Source organism: Amblyomma mixtum, chromosome 5 (genome assembly GCF_055824585.1).
Source record: "Amblyomma mixtum isolate Tamu chromosome 5, ASM5582458v1, whole genome shotgun sequence".
Lineage (NCBI taxonomy): Eukaryota > Metazoa > Arthropoda > Arachnida > Ixodida > Ixodidae > Amblyomma > Amblyomma mixtum.
Window position 1 is genome coordinate 128325778 of NC_143016.1, and position 17635 is coordinate 128343412.

Sequence of the window (17635 nt, forward strand, 5' to 3'; positions counted from 1 at the left end):
AGAATAGTAGCTTCATAAAAAAAAAAAAAAACTTCCGTGAACAGCGGTGCGCTTAGGTCGTGCAGCTCAAAATCTGGTACCTGAGAGTGCGTGCGAGATGTCTGTCCATCGGTAAATTCTCTACCGAGGTTAGTGCTAGTTACTGTGCAACCTGGCAGCCCATGCTCCCTTTTGCCCCGTGAGGGGAGGGGATTGTGTGCTTAGCCTGGAACAAGCGTCACCTGGGAAGAAGTAAAATCATACCCTTCCCGGAAACCAACTCAGTCAACATGCCCTATAATCACGTCTCAACAGTTGTCTCTACAGACGATCTGCGTTCTTATAGACTACTTGATCAATGCATCCGGCAATCCCAAGCTGTTCCTACCCTGAATTTTTCAACCGCTCCAAATCGACAGCTACGCAAAGTTTTTGACAACGGTAAATATTGGTGTGCAGCAGTTTAAAGCGTTTTCACGCTAAGCGTCGGTCTTGACTACGTTTACTTTGGCACTCCGAAATCTTGGGTTGCCTTTGCCAGCTTGCCAATGAGCTCGTTGATGGCAGGCACCAGATTGGGATTAACGGGCTGTTTGGAATCACCTTGCGCTTCACCGTTCAATGACTTAGCCGCCCGGTACTGGTTCGGATAAGCCGCGCCGTACGTGGTGCTGTACGGGAAGGCCGTGTATACGCCCGGATAGTTGAAGAACCCGAGTCCAGACATGAGCATGGCCGCCATTCCACCCAGAAAGATGAGTGAGCCCATGGCCGCTCCCCCCACAGCGAGCGCCTTAGAGACAGCGCGGACATCCATCCGGAGGCTCCTGGAGAGCTCATCGGCCACCCTGTTCGTGGCTGCCGCGATGTCGGTGACGTTCATGTTGCCAAACGACATAGGGAAGCCGCCGCCGCCTCCGAGCCCCACGAGAGAACTCAGGATGCTTCTGGCGTCAGGGAGACCGCGCGGGGCCTTCGGCATGCCGTTGAAGCCTCCTGGAAACGGTCCGTGGTGTATGGGCGGCAGGCCATTGATGCTTGCGGCGGCGCTGTCTCCAGAAGCTCCGGGAAAGGACGCGAACGTGATGGCCTTGCCTTGGCGAGGGACGAACGTGATTGCGTCCTCACTCCTGCTAGCACTTCCGCCGTCGCTGTTGCCGCTTGGGAATGAGACAGATCCTCCACCCCCATTGCCGGATCCAGACGTGGACGTGGAGCCCGGTTTTGTGGGTTTGGAGCCCGGGAAGTTGACGGTAGATCCGGAACTCATGGAAGGCGCCGTGTCGTGGTCGCCGTACATGTCTTCTTCTTCGGAGAACCGGGACAGCGTGGCTCCGGACACAATGTCCCGCCTTGGCCCGTTCGACGAAGGGAAGACTGTTTTAGAACCGCTGCTGGGGCCCGGGAAGGTTGTGAGGACCCCCACTGCCAGCTGAAGGAAAGCGCACAGGGCGAGGCCCACCATGGCGGAGTCTGGACACCTCATGATCCTTGAGAGCCTAGAAAAGTGAAGAAAGGCGAAATGGTACAGCCTTAAGGCACACATTCCTAACCTCGAAAAGTTGTTCAAAGTTGTCTCGCTTCATTTACGCTGGACACATTTCCCACACGTTACTTTTATGAGGCAATTCATGAGACAGTCGAAAGAGCTTGGCAGTGGGCCGTGCGCATGTCCTCATCACGACAGGTTAAAGCGTACATGACAAATTAAAACCTACCGATAACTACCCCTCGTTCGGAGTTCGTCGACTCGAATCTCATAGTAGGCATGTGGTTGTTTTTTTCCTTTACTTTCTAATTAATTATCTTCCAGTCATAAAATAATTACCCTGGTAATTTCCCTGTTACTAACACCCCAAATTTAAAAAAAAATAAAAGACATAGATCAATCTCCTTGGTTTTCCTATGTTTCGGTGACTGTATTGCTTCCTTTATATATTGACTGTAAACCTTCTCGTGAGCATGGCGATGTAATCGTCGCTATAGTCAAGGAATACACAAACAAATTTATCAAAGCTGCACTACTATGAATGCTTACTCTTTCGGTTCGAGGCTGCTAAGTGAGCGGTTTCATTCAAGAATGTGTTTCATCCCTTATTTTGTTTCTACAAATGCACCGTAAGCCGCTTCGGTTCCAGCCGAGTCATTCCTCCTAAAGTACGGTGCCTCAACTCAGCAACATCTCATTTGCGTCACCGCGCTTGTTTCCATCATTCGTCGCACAGATTATATGGTCCGCAAGCAGTCACAACCATGGGCGCCCTTCTTTTAGATCTGCCAAATTTTCTTTACAGCTCCGGATCGACAACAATGCAAAACTCTGCCAGTTTTCGTCCGCTTCCCTCTCCCTGTCTAGTACTGTGAAAAGCAAATGAGCCTAGGTGAAGTGCGAGCTATAGCGAAACAATTACCGCGCATTTCTTTACTACCGCGCGCGCCTTTTCCTCACTTTGCCTACGCTCGTTTCGTTCAGTAAAGTTCACTGTAAATTTTACGCCCTATTAAGCTATGTTAGAACTTTGTCTTCCGGATGGCCTGCCACTTTTAGGATGTGCTAATGGCAGCTCATACAATACTGGTTCGTCATTGTTAACTTGGGTAAAATCTGTCTTTCTAGCGAACGGGTGGGGTGCGTTTATAGCCCTTGGGCAAAGCGGTAGTTCACAGTAGCTTTCAGACTGCGAAAATTTTAAACATGTCTAACTATTCTTCAGCACCTGAATGATTTACTGATCAGAATGACTTCGTCGACACCTGGGCTTCAGCCACAAAGGGAAATTGATGTTTCCGTATGAATTGGTTAGCCTGAATTGATAGTAATCAAGATTAGGCTCCACCGCACGTCACCAGTGGCCTTATTAGAGGCCTATCATGCAACCTGGGGACTTTTGAAGATCAGTAAGCACTTCTGGGAGGCGTTTGGCGCAGTTTAGTATGGCTGGAAATGGCTAGAAACAATTTGGGGCTGGAAATGGGTGGGGCTCAACAGCCTATTTAAGGGCGCATTCGTACAGAAACTTCACACGCCTAGATCAATTTGGCACGCTATTTATAGCTTCACAATAAATAAGAGCCGAAGCTCGCCGCTATGGTCTGAACTCCTCGCTGGCGCAGACGACGGACGTCGGCAAGTCAGTACTTACTTGTCCCGGTCAAGCGAAGCACAAATCGTCCGAAGGAAAACGAGCGACGACTAGACGAGAAGGACCAAAAACCGTTGTCCCAGCTCCGCTGTACGAAGCCGCCACCAACTCCGACCACACCGCAGTAAAGACGTTCACTGGCCTTTCGCGGGAAGGGACGGCACCATTCACTTTTATATCCCACCGGGCCCGAAATGCGCTCCGCTGCAGGCGAGGAGGCAGTACGGGAAAGGAAAGGACTAAATGAAAAGTAAGGCAGCCAGCCTGGCGGGCGCACTTGACCAAAAGGAGAGAGGAAGAGCGCTATTTGTGTGTGCGTGTATGGTGAAAATGAATGAAGAGAACAAGGGAGAACAGAGTCGGCACTCTCTCTCTCTGCTTTCGCCCCTCTGCCCAGAGACTGAAGCAGCAGAAGCAGCAGCGGCTGAAGCGGTTCATTTATTAGTCAGCGGCCGCTGGAGAGGCCTCTACTCTTCGTTCTTTTTTTCTTCCTGAGCGGGCAAACAAGGGTTGGCCGCAAATCTGGGTCAGTACAGTGTCCGCGACAAGGAGGCGAGAGCAAGACTACAAGCGGCTGCCTTTCGCTCGAGAGAAACGGCGGGGATCTCCCACCGTTAGCCCGGCCGAACCCACCTCCTCCTTTCTCTCTGTTCGCGAGGTACGAGACCGAAAGGAGAAAAGAAGATTCGGAGGTGGGAGAGAAGATGCAAAAAACAAAATTTTTTACCGCTGCCGTCCTCTCCCGATTGACTCCCTTCTTCTCTGTTTCCCCCTCTCTCTCTGCGTTTGCACGTGCAGTCGCAGCCCGTACAGCGAGCGAGGTCCGTCCCGAAACGTAGCTCGAAACTGGCCCGCCTACCCTTTCTTTATTGACCTCCCCTTCCTCCAGCAGTGACCACCTCGTTGGGGTGTGTGGCCCGGTTGCATCTCGGCGAGAGCGTATCTCCCTGGAGGCGACGGCCGCCCATTGTCTCCAGCCCCTTTCGTTCCCTCCTCGAAAACAACGGAGGGCTGCTGCGACGTGTATAGCATCGCGACATCTGCTGCTGATCCAATTAGCGCTGCTGTTAGCAGTTACTACACCGTGGTGGATGTGAACTGCGAGCAGCATTGAGCACAAGCTTCTCGCTATTGGGGATGGCCCCAACTCCGGGCCCCGTGCGAGATACTAAAAGCGCGAGCTCTCTGTAATTGGGCAAAACAAACTAACGCAGTGTGAAAGCTCCAAATGCCATTTCTAGATATACAAACATTTATCATTGGCATTAATTTCAGCTGTAACCATCCGGCGCGTAACTCTGCGTTAGCTTAAGCTCGTGCGTTCTTCTTTTATAGTTAGTTGTTGGATTCGTATTCGTCACTAAGTAAATATATTAAAGAGATCGTGTTCCTTGCTTGGCATCACCAAGATATCATCAGATCACCTGACTACGGAAGCGCACTTCCCGTCAGAGGCTTCTGCTTCACTATAATATGTGGCACGCTCGAACAGCGTCTCCGTAATATAACTGGAGTCAAAAGTTTGCCTATTAATACAATCGCGAAAACAACCTCACTGCGCGTTTCTGCATATGTGTGTGTGTGTGTGTGTGTGTGTGTGTGTGTGTGTGTGTGTGTGTGTGTGTGTGTGTGTGTGTGTGTGTGTGTGTGTGTGTGTGTGTGTGTGTGTGTGTGTGTGTGTGTGTGTGTGTGTGTGTGTGTGTGTGTGTGTGTGTGTGTGTGTGTGTGTGTGTGTGTGTGTGTGTGTGTGTGTGTGTGTGTGTGCGCGCGTGTGCGTTCGTGCGTGCGCGCGCACGCGCGCGTGCGTGTGTGTGTTATCACCCCCACTCGAAGTAGTCCGCTAAGTACTTATGCATCCTTATATACCGCAACTGCTGTAGAGTTCTTCCTTATCCTCAGCCTCACATGTTCTTCCTAAAGCGACCCATGAACGCTACTCTGCTTCGGAACACCTCTATTCGTTCGTACTTTCCAGTGCTAAGCGGATAACTAAGCGGCAGTGTGTTGGTAGAGGCTTCCACTGTAGCAAAGTTATGGCTGTGAACACGGCCCTCCTACCAAGCGAACTGGGAAACACACTGCTGAAGCATGAGGAATTTGTCGCTACTTAAATGCAACCCTCTCAGGAGACCTCTGTAAAGCTGAAACGATTTTGCAGCACTTTCTGTCTGTCTGTCCGTCCGCCCGTCTGTCTGTCTGTCTGTCTGTCTGTCTGTCTGTCTGTCTGTCTGTCTGTCTGTCTGTCTGTCTGTCTGTCTGTCTGTCTGTCTGTCTGTCTGTCTGTCTGTCTGTCTGTCTGTCTGTCTGTCTGTCTGTCTGTCTGTCTGTCTGTCTGTCTGTCTGTCTGTCTGTCTGTCTGTCTGTCCGTCCGTCCGTCCGTCCGTCCGTCCGTCCGTCCGTCCGTCCGTCCGTACGTCTGTCTGTCAGTCTGTCTGTCTGTCCGTCTGTCTGTCTGTCTGTCTGTCTGTCTGTCTGTCTGTCTGTCCGTCCGTCCGTCCGTCCGTCCGTCCGTCTTGAAAGCAAAAGCGCCGGAGTGAACATGTCACATCCTCCCAAGAGTGGCTGCACGCACCGAGAGTCTCATCCTAGACGAGTATACAATGGAGGAAGCAGCACACAGTGTGTAACTCTTCATTGCGGTCTCACGTATCTTCAGACGCGTCTATAACGGGCGCTTACGGACATGCGTGGGCGCAATATTTAGCAACGCGGGGTAAAAACCCCTTCACCCCGGAAGAGACCCCAGCAGGCGGGCACAGGTACGTAGCGAATTTAGCTTTCGTCACTTTTTTTGTCTATTTTTTTCTACTTTCTCCCCTGCGTGGATTTCCCGCGTCAACTTCCGTCGTCTTTTTCACCTAAACGAAGGGTCTAGCGACACGCGGAACTAGTCACCGGCGCTACTTTCCCCGCTGCCAGCTCTAAGCGTAAAAAGGAAACAGTGAGTGGAAAGAAAAACGCGATTTGTTGAGGTCACAAACTTTTCATGAGAGCTTTCTCCAAGAGGGTGGCCGGATGTTACTGTAGAGAAGTTTTAAAGTTTAAAACTGAGCGCAGTTCCTTTCTTTTTTAATATGACACAGCATTTTGTAAACCTCAGGATGATGGGGCTTCAGTTTTCAACCTGCTTCCTTCGAACCACTACACAACCTTCCGGAGGAGGTGAGTGAATAAGATGGCCAAATTAATCTCGCTGCAAATTTCTTATTGAGGACCTTCTACTTGACGGTGAGTCAGAGCTAGTGTGTCTACCGCCTTGCACTGCTTTGACGCTGCAAGGTTAATAAATATGTAGCGCAGCAGCCTCTTGACGGATGAAAGGCTCGCATTTACTGCATTTAATGAAAACACTTGCTTACATGAAGACATTTGCACGATCCTCTTGTTCTGGTAGACAAATATCACTGCCCGTTTGCCTTGTCGTTCTTCTTGTCTTTTCGTCCAGGGCGTGAGATGGGGCCATAAAAATTTAGATGCGCGTATGGCAATTACCTTAGGCTGTACAATGATCTTCTGGCCTACGACTGGTCAGAACTGCTTGAGATTGAGGATGTAAACACAGTCGTTGAGCTACTTACATCAATTGTACAGGGTATATTGAAAACATGTATACCTCGCCGTAAATCTAAGAAGTGTAGATTTCCTTCCTGGTTTTCGCGCGATTTGAGACATTACTTGAAGGAAAAACAGAAGTATCACAAACTCTACGCGAAATCAGAAAGTGAATATTAGTACCAATGATATTCATTGTGCATAAAAATTGTGAAAAAACTGATTGCACGTGATGAAGCCGAGTACCACAAACTTCTTGAACAGAACTTTAAAAAGGAACCAAGAAGTTTGTGGGATTTTGTGTGCAAGCAAAGAAATGATAAGGTTAGTGCTGCTGTGATAAAGACGCGCGATGGTATCTGTTTTAAACCTCAGGATGCGTGCCAAGCTTTTGCAGATCACTTCAGCTCTTGTTTTGTGCGCCATGATAACACAACTGCATTTATCACTTTTGAAGACAGCGCTGACTGTTTAGCTTATGATATTGTCACCGAGCATGAGGTTCTCTCGGCGATTCAGAAACTTAAGCCAAAACATTCAACGGAATTGATGAAATTCCCAGCTTCGTAATCAAAGGATGCGCTGACATTTTTGGCCCTGTTTTGACGCATTTCTTCAACTTATCGTGGCGAACTGGTGTTTTTTCATGTAATTGGAAGTTGTCAGTAGTTGTTCCTGTATTCAAGTCTGGCGATCATTGTGATGTAAACAACTTTCGACCTGTGTCACTGATTTGTTCTTTTCCGAAAGTTTTTGAAATGGTTATGTACGAACGCATGGGTTCATGCTTCAAACAGAAGATCTCAATTCTGCAGCACGGTTTTTTAAAAGGTCGACCTGGGGAAACGAATTTATGCAGCTTTCTTGATTATACTGGGCCACATGTATTTAATCGCGGTCAGGTAGATGCAATCTTGTTTGACATGACTAAAGCCTTCGATATGGTTTCCCATAAGGTACTTCTGATGAAGATGGAAAAATGCGGACTTTGCCCCATGTACTGCAGGTGGTTCAAAAGCTACCTTGGCAGCCACCGTAACATGGTCCAATTTTCTGGCTGTGTCCAATGAATTTGTATCATCTTCGGGTGTGCCTCAAGGCTCCAACTTAAGACCGCTGTTGTTTTTAGTGTTTGTTAATGATCTGCCGTTACATGTCAAGAACTCGAGAATTTTGCTCATCGCAGATGATTTCACATTATTCCGTAATATTGGGGATATTGAGGACTGCCGCCAATTGCAAGCTGAAATTAACAACGTCGAGAATTGGTGTTTGATGAATCGCTTAACACAGAATATTAAGAAGACTTCCGTCCTGTCTCTAACTAGGAAACGCGACGCAGTTACGTTTGATTATACACTTTTGGTGGGTCAAATTTCTCGTGTGGCCCATATACGAGACCTTGGTGTTGTTATTGATTCAGGGCTTGATTTTAGATTGCATGTAAATTCAATTGTGTTACGCGCATTTAGGCGCGTTGGTCTTATCTCTAGACTAACAAAAAAATTTCGATGGCACAAATGTCTACGCACTCTATACTGTGCCCTTCTGAGACCGCGCCTTGAGTTCGCGTCAGTAGCCTGGAATAGCGTATCTGTCGCCTATTGCACAAAAATTGAAAATCTCCAGCAAGCCATCGCCACCGGCCGGGCTGCCAGCGTCATGAGCCTCCGGGACATGAACGTTTGAGTGCAGTGGGGCCGTGCGGGGGCCCAAGGACCGACGTGTCCAAAACTCCGCAGTTTCAAATAAAGTTTTCACCATCATCATCATCCAGCGTAAGTTCATACGTATCTATTATGACAGATAGATTGTCGCCGTCGTGTCTACGACTATGATTCTCTCTTGGAAGACCTCAATTGGCAGACCTCTCTTGGCAGACCTCTTGGCAGACCTCTCTTGGCAGACCACTTGGCAGACCCTTGGCGACCGGCGACGCATACGTGACATGCAGTTTCTGCAAAAAGTCGTGCAAGGTTTGATTAACTGTGGGACCTTATTGATATCGCTGAATTTTCGTGTGCCGCATGCAAAAGCCGACAAAATGTTTTGACACATTTTATGCCGATTTGCACACCATCTGTCCAATGACTCGTTTACAAATCCTGTATAACAAAACATTTATTTGCACTGACATATTTGCCTAATTGTTCTTTTCATTCCTGGTTTTAAATGTTTTTAAGCGGTCATTCTGATGTATCTGACCAAGTGTGCGCTCGTATAGGCCACTTGGCTGTTGACACACACTCAAATAAGCATATCTATCTATCTAAACATATCTATCTCTTAATTTCTTGATACCTTATATTTTGCAGTACCTTGATGTCCTTGAGCCTCATGTGCCTCCTGCTAAAGCCCATTGTTGCGGTGGACAGTATTAATAAATTAAAGAAATGAAAATGAAACTTGGGCAGAGGTCACGGTTTCAGTGAATACATCCGAATTTTTGTAGCGAAGTTCATGTCATTGTGTGCAGGCCCAAGTGACACTTACCAGAATAGAGGTAAGTAGAATATCGCTACCATGGTAGTCAAAGTGTACATATTAGATTCTAGAGGAGACCACGCACGATGGGACCAGCAGCCGCTCGGCTACCTCGCCTCGAACTCTGAGCCACTATGGCAAGCGTACTTGCAGTTGCATGAGAAACTGCCAAGGGCAATTTTTCACGAGGTCTGTGGCTCGTGGCAACCGTTCACGTGGCCCTGGTCTGCTTGCGCTTGAACTATAAAGAAGGTAAGGCCAATTTTAAGCGTCATTGCAGTGTAGCACACAGCGTCTAATGTGATAGAAACTTTTAGCAGACAACTTCTATGACTGCTGATTGGCCACTACGGTGCTCCACGGAAAAAAAAAAGGGATAGAATTCTAAAGTAGTCAAACCTAGTATACGTGCGAAAGCATGTCTCGCCTGGTTGGCTCATGGTTTTTGTTTCCAGGGTCATAGGTACATGTGGCGACGATATTAGATGAGTACTAGTATTAGTTGATGAAGACGACGTTGTGCAATGCACGACGCGAGAGTGTGCTGCAGTTTAACAAGAGGGATGATCGGCTGCGGCTATAGCATAGTGCTCTCGTGCAGTAACCAGAGAAACTGATCGTCTCGAGCCGCCGCGGGTTCGAATCTCAGTCGCGGCAGTAGGTCAATCTTCACTCATACTCGATGAGACGTTTGTACCTCCTGAGGCAGTGCTTTTGGACTAAAAAACTTCACATTCCAGGCTAAGACTGTTGCTGGACAGAGAGACTGGCACTCCGTCTCTGTACGTTTTGGTTGCCTCCCAAGCTTCCTCTCCACGTCTTCGCATCACGAAAGAAAACCTAATTACACTTTCTTTCCTCGGTCATACCGCACGCAGCTCGACTCGGTTTACCGCAACGGCCTGGCGCACGAGGCTCGAGCCGCCGTACGCGAGGCATGCAGGAAGACAAGACATATCTACCGCCGCTGGCCGCATCAAGGAAGAAAGAAACGGGGGAAAGAAAAATACAAGGGAAACACCGCGTTCGGCCAGCGGCGGCGAACAACAGCAGCAGCAGAATCAGCGCGGCGACGACGGCGCTCACTGACTTGTCGAGGAAGCGAGCACGCGCTGAACGCGCGCGCGCTGTGCGTGGTCGCGCCGACAACACGCCCGAAGCTGCTCATCACGCCTCGCTTCCCACACGGGGACCGAGACAGGGCACGAGACAAACAGAAAAGAGCCGCAGAGAGGAGGAAAGAGAGAATCGCGGTGAAAGACGAGCCATGGAAAGGGTCAAACACGGCGCCCGCGTGAAAGCGAAACTGAGGAAGCCAGGAAGAGAACGGCCCTCCGTCCTCGTCCACTGACTTCTACGTCCGAGCTGAGAAAAAAAGAGTGGCCAGCTGAAGAAGCACCGCACACACATCGAGGCCGTAGGGAAAGGCACTTACTGCGCGAGGATATATAGGGGGCGAGAGCGGCACGGTGTTGCTGCTGGCCATGGAGGGCGATGAGAGCGGGGCCAAGGACCTGCCAGGTATTCCAGCCGCTGGGTGCGTCCCGGTGGAAGTGACCTTAAAGGAGAGAGAGATACGAGGAGGAGGGAACCCGGGAAGTTGTCTCCGTTATTACTGGGACGCGCGCGCGAACGCGCTTACTCCTGACGGCCGTCGGTGGACCGCCCAGTGAGCAGCGAAGAGTGGCAATCGCGCCAAACTGAAGCGTCAGGGGTCATTCACAAAACTCTGAGCCTGGGACGCGGGCTGGCAGTTGGCCTCGCACGACGCTCGAGTAGACGGGCTTCTTTCGAGCCGCCTCGTAGTCTTCCTCCGGCGCATTCGGCGCCTACGGTGCTGGCGCCCATGAATAAGAGCGAGCTCCGGGCAGGAAGAATCCAGAAAGGACGGGGTCGCCGGGGTGGTGTTTACTGGAGCAAAGACGAGGATGTCAAGGCTGGGACGAAGGACGATGGACGATATGGTTAGCACATGTCTACAAAGCTACCATAACTAGCTCCAAAAATGGTAAGCGAGAGTTCCTCGTACATTGAAGATAAAATGATGTGGGCTACTTTTCTGAAGCAAATCTAGCATTGGATAAAGCTCTGCCTCTGCTGCACCCAATGGAAAGCAGTCCTCAAGCTTCTTTATTTTTTGTTATTGGGGTTTAGCGTCCCAAAGCGACTCAGGCTATGAGGTACGCCGTAGTGAAGGGCTGCGGAAATTTCGACCATCTGGGGTTCTTTAACGTGCACTGACATCGCACAGCACACGGGCTTCAAGCCAGTGAACAGGAAACAGATTTCCTACTTCCGTGCCCCAGAAACGTCTAGCTTCTCTGATTCAAAATACATCAAGTATGATGGCGGATACACTGCGATCGTGGACTGGCCTCTCAAGAGGTAGCTCTGCAGGATTTAGAGTTTGCACGCTTTCTGGAGAGCAAGTGTGCGCCTTCTAGTGAGTTCTAGTGGCAAGCACTTTCACAAGCGATATCCTGTCGTACCCGTCGCAGCCATGCAAAACTTTTTAGCCTATCTTGAATCGCTGGTTCCTGAGCAAGTCAAAAATGTCGCAAACAGCTCCAGAAAAAATGCCCTTATTGTTTATAGCGACCTGAAACCGCGTCGGGCAGCATACGAGAGAATTCGCCCCTCGGCTTCCGTGCACGGAATAACAACGGCAGGTGTAATTTACGACATCGACGTGGACATTAATTACTGCCACTTACCGCTTATGCGGTCATGCTATGTTCATGTAACTGACATTCACTGCTTTGGACGGCTGTGATGTGTGTTTTAAGGGTTGGGGATAGTTAATGTGCAGGATGGATTTGCCATATATTGCCTGTTGACAACAGCTCCACCTGAGTCATTGATTTTATTAAGTCTGTCTCTGACACCGTTCCATAAGGCCAATGTCCTCTAAAATGTTCAGGAGTGATTCTTACACTAACAGTTTGATACTGCATGAAAAGGGAGTACTTGTGAAACACCCTGTGCCCCTATATCTGTCATGGCCTTTTCAGTGCAGCTAACGTCAGAAGCTGGGGCACTCCAGCACTGCGTTCATAAGCAGGACAACGTGTCTACGTTGTACTCACAACCATGAAGGACCTGGGTGCACAGCCGAGGCGCTGTAGTGCGTTAGCTGCGATGGAAGAGACACTCGAAAGAGTGTCGAAAGCTGAAAACGTAAATGAATGCACTAAGCGAAATGGCGAGGAATCATGGCTTGCACAGGGCGGCAGAAGAGATAATGCAATGCCGCAGACGACGCTCACGTAACCGGCAAAGCAACAGCAAGTCGGCCACGGCATATTGGCCGCCAAAAGTTTATGGAAGGCGACTTTGTGGAATAACTTTTTATTTCTTGGCATCCAAGGCGCATAACATGCGATGTAACCATGCACTGCGTAACTCTCAGAATGCAAGTTATGGCGTGCGCATCATTTCCAGGGTGCATGGATAGACGGTGATGAAGTCAATTGTTTCACTAATATTTTCTGCCATAAACTTTTGGCTGCCTGTGCACAAGCTACACGAGTGGAGGAACGGGCTGGGTACTCTGATATGCAGAAGCCATCGGCTTTGCCTTCACCAGGGCCGTGGATGGTAATCACCTAGCTGGCATCTGCTAGGTGCTAGGGTAGTAATTCCTCTTCTGCGGTTGCGCAACCTATGCCGACGAAAGAACTTGTTCGACACTTTTATGTGCAAAAGCCGTCGGGCGCACCTTCAATAGTGCCTTTCTTGGGACGAACAAGCTGGGCCCAATGCCATGGCTTCATCTACCGTCGTGTTTTATTAGCGCAGGGGTTCAGTCGCCTATGCGATCTGCCGGGAGAAAAAACAACCGACCACCAAATAGAATCAGGCCCAAAGAACTGGTTGGTGTTCCTCGGCTGATTGTTGCTGGAGTGCATACGCCCATGATCAAGAAAGCAGCAAATATCTCGGACGCGGTTGAGCCCGTCCTATTCAACTTCTGTAGGACTCACGTTGTTGCCTTAAAAGACGGCGCTACTTCGAATAGCGAACGCGCGAGGCCGCCGTGCGTTTAACCTCACCCCTATCTGCCATTAGTTGAGCGAAAATAGATTTCCAGTTGTCACCTCACTCCGAGTCTTCGGCCCTGACCTGTATGAATCCGGCTCTGCAAGCTCCTGGCTTCGCACAGCACGCTAGAAGGCGTCCCAAAAGCAGCATCTCATCCGCCGCATCTCTGCATATCTAGACGGCACCTTGACATCCTGACAGACTCCTCGCGCGCTCCATAGTCTGCAGCGTGTTCTGAACTCCTATCTATTGGCGCGGGAAATTGAGGACATGCTTGAAAAATTCTCCCTCACAGCACGTGTATGATGGTCCCGATGGACAATGAATGCCCACCCCACACAAGCCTTGGTGGATGAAGCAAGTGACGAGTCAGCCCTGCCAAGTGCCCTTCAATCGGTTCCAACCTCTTCGGAGGCAATGCTCCTCGAAGAGAAAGGAAACCTCCATTGAGCCACGCGAGCACTTCTCCCACCGTGTGGAACCGACCTCCCTGGCGGTTCTGCGCGCTGGGAAGAGGTCTTGGTTCGAAGGTGACGCCTCCGTGTTGCCCTCAGCCTAGCGGTGATCTGGTCTGGTCCGGCACAATACCATGCATCTTTCGACGACTCCTGCCCCTTCTGACCTGCTCCTGTCCGCAATCCGGACTCGAAACACTTGTTCTGGACCTGCTCCTCCTTGCTCTCTATCCGACAGGGACATCTGCTCTGGTGCGGACGACTGCCGGATGTAGAAGACTAGATCTCTGGGTCGCACCACTGGACCTTACTGAACTTCCTTCGAGAGTCCGGTGTGTATCTCTCTCTATCTGTAAATAATATTTATACCAGCAGGCACGCTGTATCAATGATAAAAAAATGAAAAGGGTGGCAGGAGTGTTACAGGAAAATATTAATTTTTTTCCAGACTCTAGCGGGGCCGTTACTTCTATGTTCGAATAAATTTGGAAAATGATGGTTAATGTTAAAGTTTCCACTGCAGTGTTACTCCATTCCTCAAGCCGTAGCCTGAAAGAGAGACTAAAGTCATTTGACAGCAAGATACGTATTACTTGCGTGGTTAGGCTCGAATGTTTTCGTAGCCCTCACGTGCAGATATACCCCCTCTCATCGATACTGGACTACATGTTTCACCTAGATAATCTTTCGTATAAATCATCACTGCTGCATTGGGAACTACATCATAAAAACATCAGTAAGCCAAATACGAGCAAAATGAGAAAAACTACCATCAAGGCACTTGACGTCCCGCGGACGTCTTGTTGCATCTATATTTTCCAGCGTGTGCTGGGGCCATTCGGTTATTTTCTATTTGTTGCTTGAACGGTTGGCGGGCTTATACATTGAGAGTTGTTAAGCGTACAGCTGTGGCCAACGACCATTCGGGCAGCCATATCAAAGAAGAATACAATCGCAGCTTCGAGGAAGAGCAAGCAGGCGTCACCTAGCGGGGCCATATTCCTAAAGAGTGTGCGCACGTGATAACCGGTCGTGATCGGCTAGAGCCTTGTTTAACGTATAACTAGTTACCCGATTAACCACGCACATCCATCGCTGACAGGAATAACCTCCAGGAAAAAGCTTCCGCGCTACAAGTTCGTGACGCGCCAAATAGCCGCCCGGTTCCAACTTGGCGGCCGGAGCCATAATGGGAAGACGTCGAGCACGAGGATGAACCGCATGAGCTGTGCATCTGATTCTAACGAGGACACGTTGGAGTTGGACAGGGGAAGTAACTCCCATCGGGATAAATTTCAGTGTCCTGTTACAGTTGGAAAGTGAACTGAAGTGCGACTTGTTCCTGCAGGCGGAACGTTAAAGTAATGCCAGGTAGCCCGTTAGCGTTCTTCTTCCTATCGGGCATTACGCTTTTCGTACTGCTGTAACAATAAACAGCAAACAACCAAACCGTCACTAGCCCAGTGGATAAACGTTTTTGTTTATTTCTTTCTCGGTTATCATCTTATCTAGCACTTCTAGGATTCGGACATTACCATAAATCTCAGAGGAAATGAGCTCCCTAAATCACAGTCGCTGTGTCAATGCCAACAACTCCACCACTGTACTGGGAACCTTCCGCAAAGTAGAAACATATGCAGAGGCATGGTCGCAGTATACCGCATGAGTCAGTGCACGCCATTCTAAGCACTCGCCACCGAGATATAGCGAGGAGTCTGCCGCGCGCTATTCCACTTGCACCCAGTAGCGCTGGATCGCCTACGGCCCAAGATCTTGCTTGAGAGCTGTAGCTGATAGCCGCAGTTTTCGTTTTCTGAAAGACTCCCGGTTAGTAAAACTAGCTCCTTTGCATCAGGCTATCATTCTGCGGGCACGTCTGGTGTTTATGCAATGACTGCCTCCAATGCAGGACCCAGCCTTCAAACATTTCCCCACTTGACAGAGCAGAGGGCGATGACCGGCGCACTAGTTAGGCAACTCGTGATGCCAGCTGGAAACAGCACGGCGCGCACGACTGGGCGCATACGAAAGGAGGCGGGTGGCTGCGTGCAGGGACCGTCCAATATACTGTCGCTCTCGTCTCGGCACAGGATGCGTTGTCAAACTACTTTCAAAACGAGTCTGTAACTCGCCTGGTCAATGCCGTCGACGTGACGGTATGACCAAACAGAGATGGCCAGGCTTGCTACCTTAAATCGTCGATGCCCGATCACCGTGTCTACCTTGACCGCTCAGCGAAAGAATCTACAGGGTATCGAGGGAGGCTGTTACGTCAGGTTCTTCGCGGATATTATGCGATGGTGGAGCAGCGTAACCGCTCTTTCAGGCCGTGTCTTTTAAGTAGTAGTAGTAGAAGACGTTTATTCGGCCAAAATTTACAGGCCGAGCATGTCGACCGCCTGGGCGACCAGAAGTCGCTGTTCTTCCTCCCCTTCAGCGCCAAGCCAGTCGAGCCAGGTGGTGATGGATAAAGAAGGTGGGGGGTAGGAACCCGACTGCTGAGCAGCCGGGCAATAGAAGAGGCAATGGGCAAGGTCCGCATAGATACAGGGGCAGTTGGGACAGGAAGGGTCCGATCGATAGCGATAGAGAAAGAGGCGAGACGGGGTGATGATTGCATTCATTTGAACGTGCCGAAGAAGGCGAGCCTCCGGCACTGTGAGTGATGGATGAGGGGGAGGGTAAATTATACATTAAATACCAGACTGTTCAGATACTTCGTTCTATGGTATCCAAGACGTGGAAGTCGCGTTGTTAATGCGTGAGTGATGTTATCACTGATGTAAGTGGCGAGCAGTCTTTAAGTAAGCGAAACACATTACTAAGAGCAACGGTGCACCATTTGCATGCCACCGCATAACTTCACACACACACCGCCCGCAAAAAGCGCCGAAGAAGTTACTCCGACAGCATTCAAACTCGCGTCCTCTTGCGTCAAATGCTGATGAATGCACATTTGCTCCCCGCATAGCCCCCGCCGTTTCCTGGTCGTCTTTTCCCCGTTCCGTTCGACCTGCTGCAAGCGCTGCGCGCTCGCCAGTGTCGCCGCTTCGCTAACCGTTGCGGTGACCGAGCTCATGTTCCTTCCGGCATTTGCTGCAATACTGTACGCGCAATGGTGAACGCCAAATGGGAGACCAAAGAAATCGAGCGAGACTTTCTGAGGAGACGCATGGGCTTGCGGACTTCCATATTGAAGCGATTCGTTTAAAACGACATCGAGCATGGATTGAAGTTCATCCACATTGATTGATTACAGCGTTCAGCCAGAAAAAGAGACTGTTTTCACTGAAAGCGTAACTTTTATAAGCTAGAATATATATATATTTTTAATTACATGCAGCTGTTGTCACCAACTGTCTTTCTCAAAGGAAGCTGCGATAAAGTCAACTCATTTTTTTGTTGTTGTTGTTGTTCACTGATTTCTGAGGATCATCCATCCACCTCTCTCAGTAATCAAGGAGTCCATATAGGTTTCGACGTCGTCAACAGCGTCACGAGTTTGAACTGAGGGTTGCAAGAAAATATTGAACTTTCAGCATGTAATTTCTCACGAAGAAATAAATCTTTCGCTGCCGATTGAACGTCGAAAATCCACAAAATGACTAGCAACGAAATTTTAGTCAGGGCAAAAATTGGGTGAAGTAATCCTCACTGTCCTGTTAAGAAGGTAGAGAGGAGCTATTGGAGTGTATGGGCCTGTTTTTCACTTGCGCGAGTTCTGCAGTGATCCTCAATGTTACAGCCTCAGCTTCTAAATACACTCAGCTTTTTGCATGGACAGAATTTGGCGACCACGCCTGGCGTTTTCGCCGCTTGCATGCATGGGTGGCTTTACTCTCGTTCCTGTCATCATCATCAAAATCTTTTTCACTGCCACCAAACGCGGACAAAATAAGGTCATCACCTACACGTGGTTTGGCCTTGTGCCATCACTTATGGCTCCGGGCGCGTACACCACGAGTCCCATACCCTGTCTCC

General features: G+C 49.5%; 1 protein-coding gene across 1 annotated transcript; it reads right to left on the reverse strand.

The window, feature by feature from the left end:
- Positions 1 to 202: 202 nt before the first annotated feature.
- LOC149343683 (uncharacterized) lies at positions 203 to 1465 on the reverse strand. The gene has a single exon (XM_089542438.1). The coding sequence runs from the start codon at positions 1463 to 1465 to the stop codon at positions 482 to 484; it is 984 nt and encodes a 327-aa protein (XP_089398564.1). The 3' UTR covers positions 203 to 481.
- Between the last annotated feature and the right edge of the window lie 16170 nt (positions 1466 to 17635).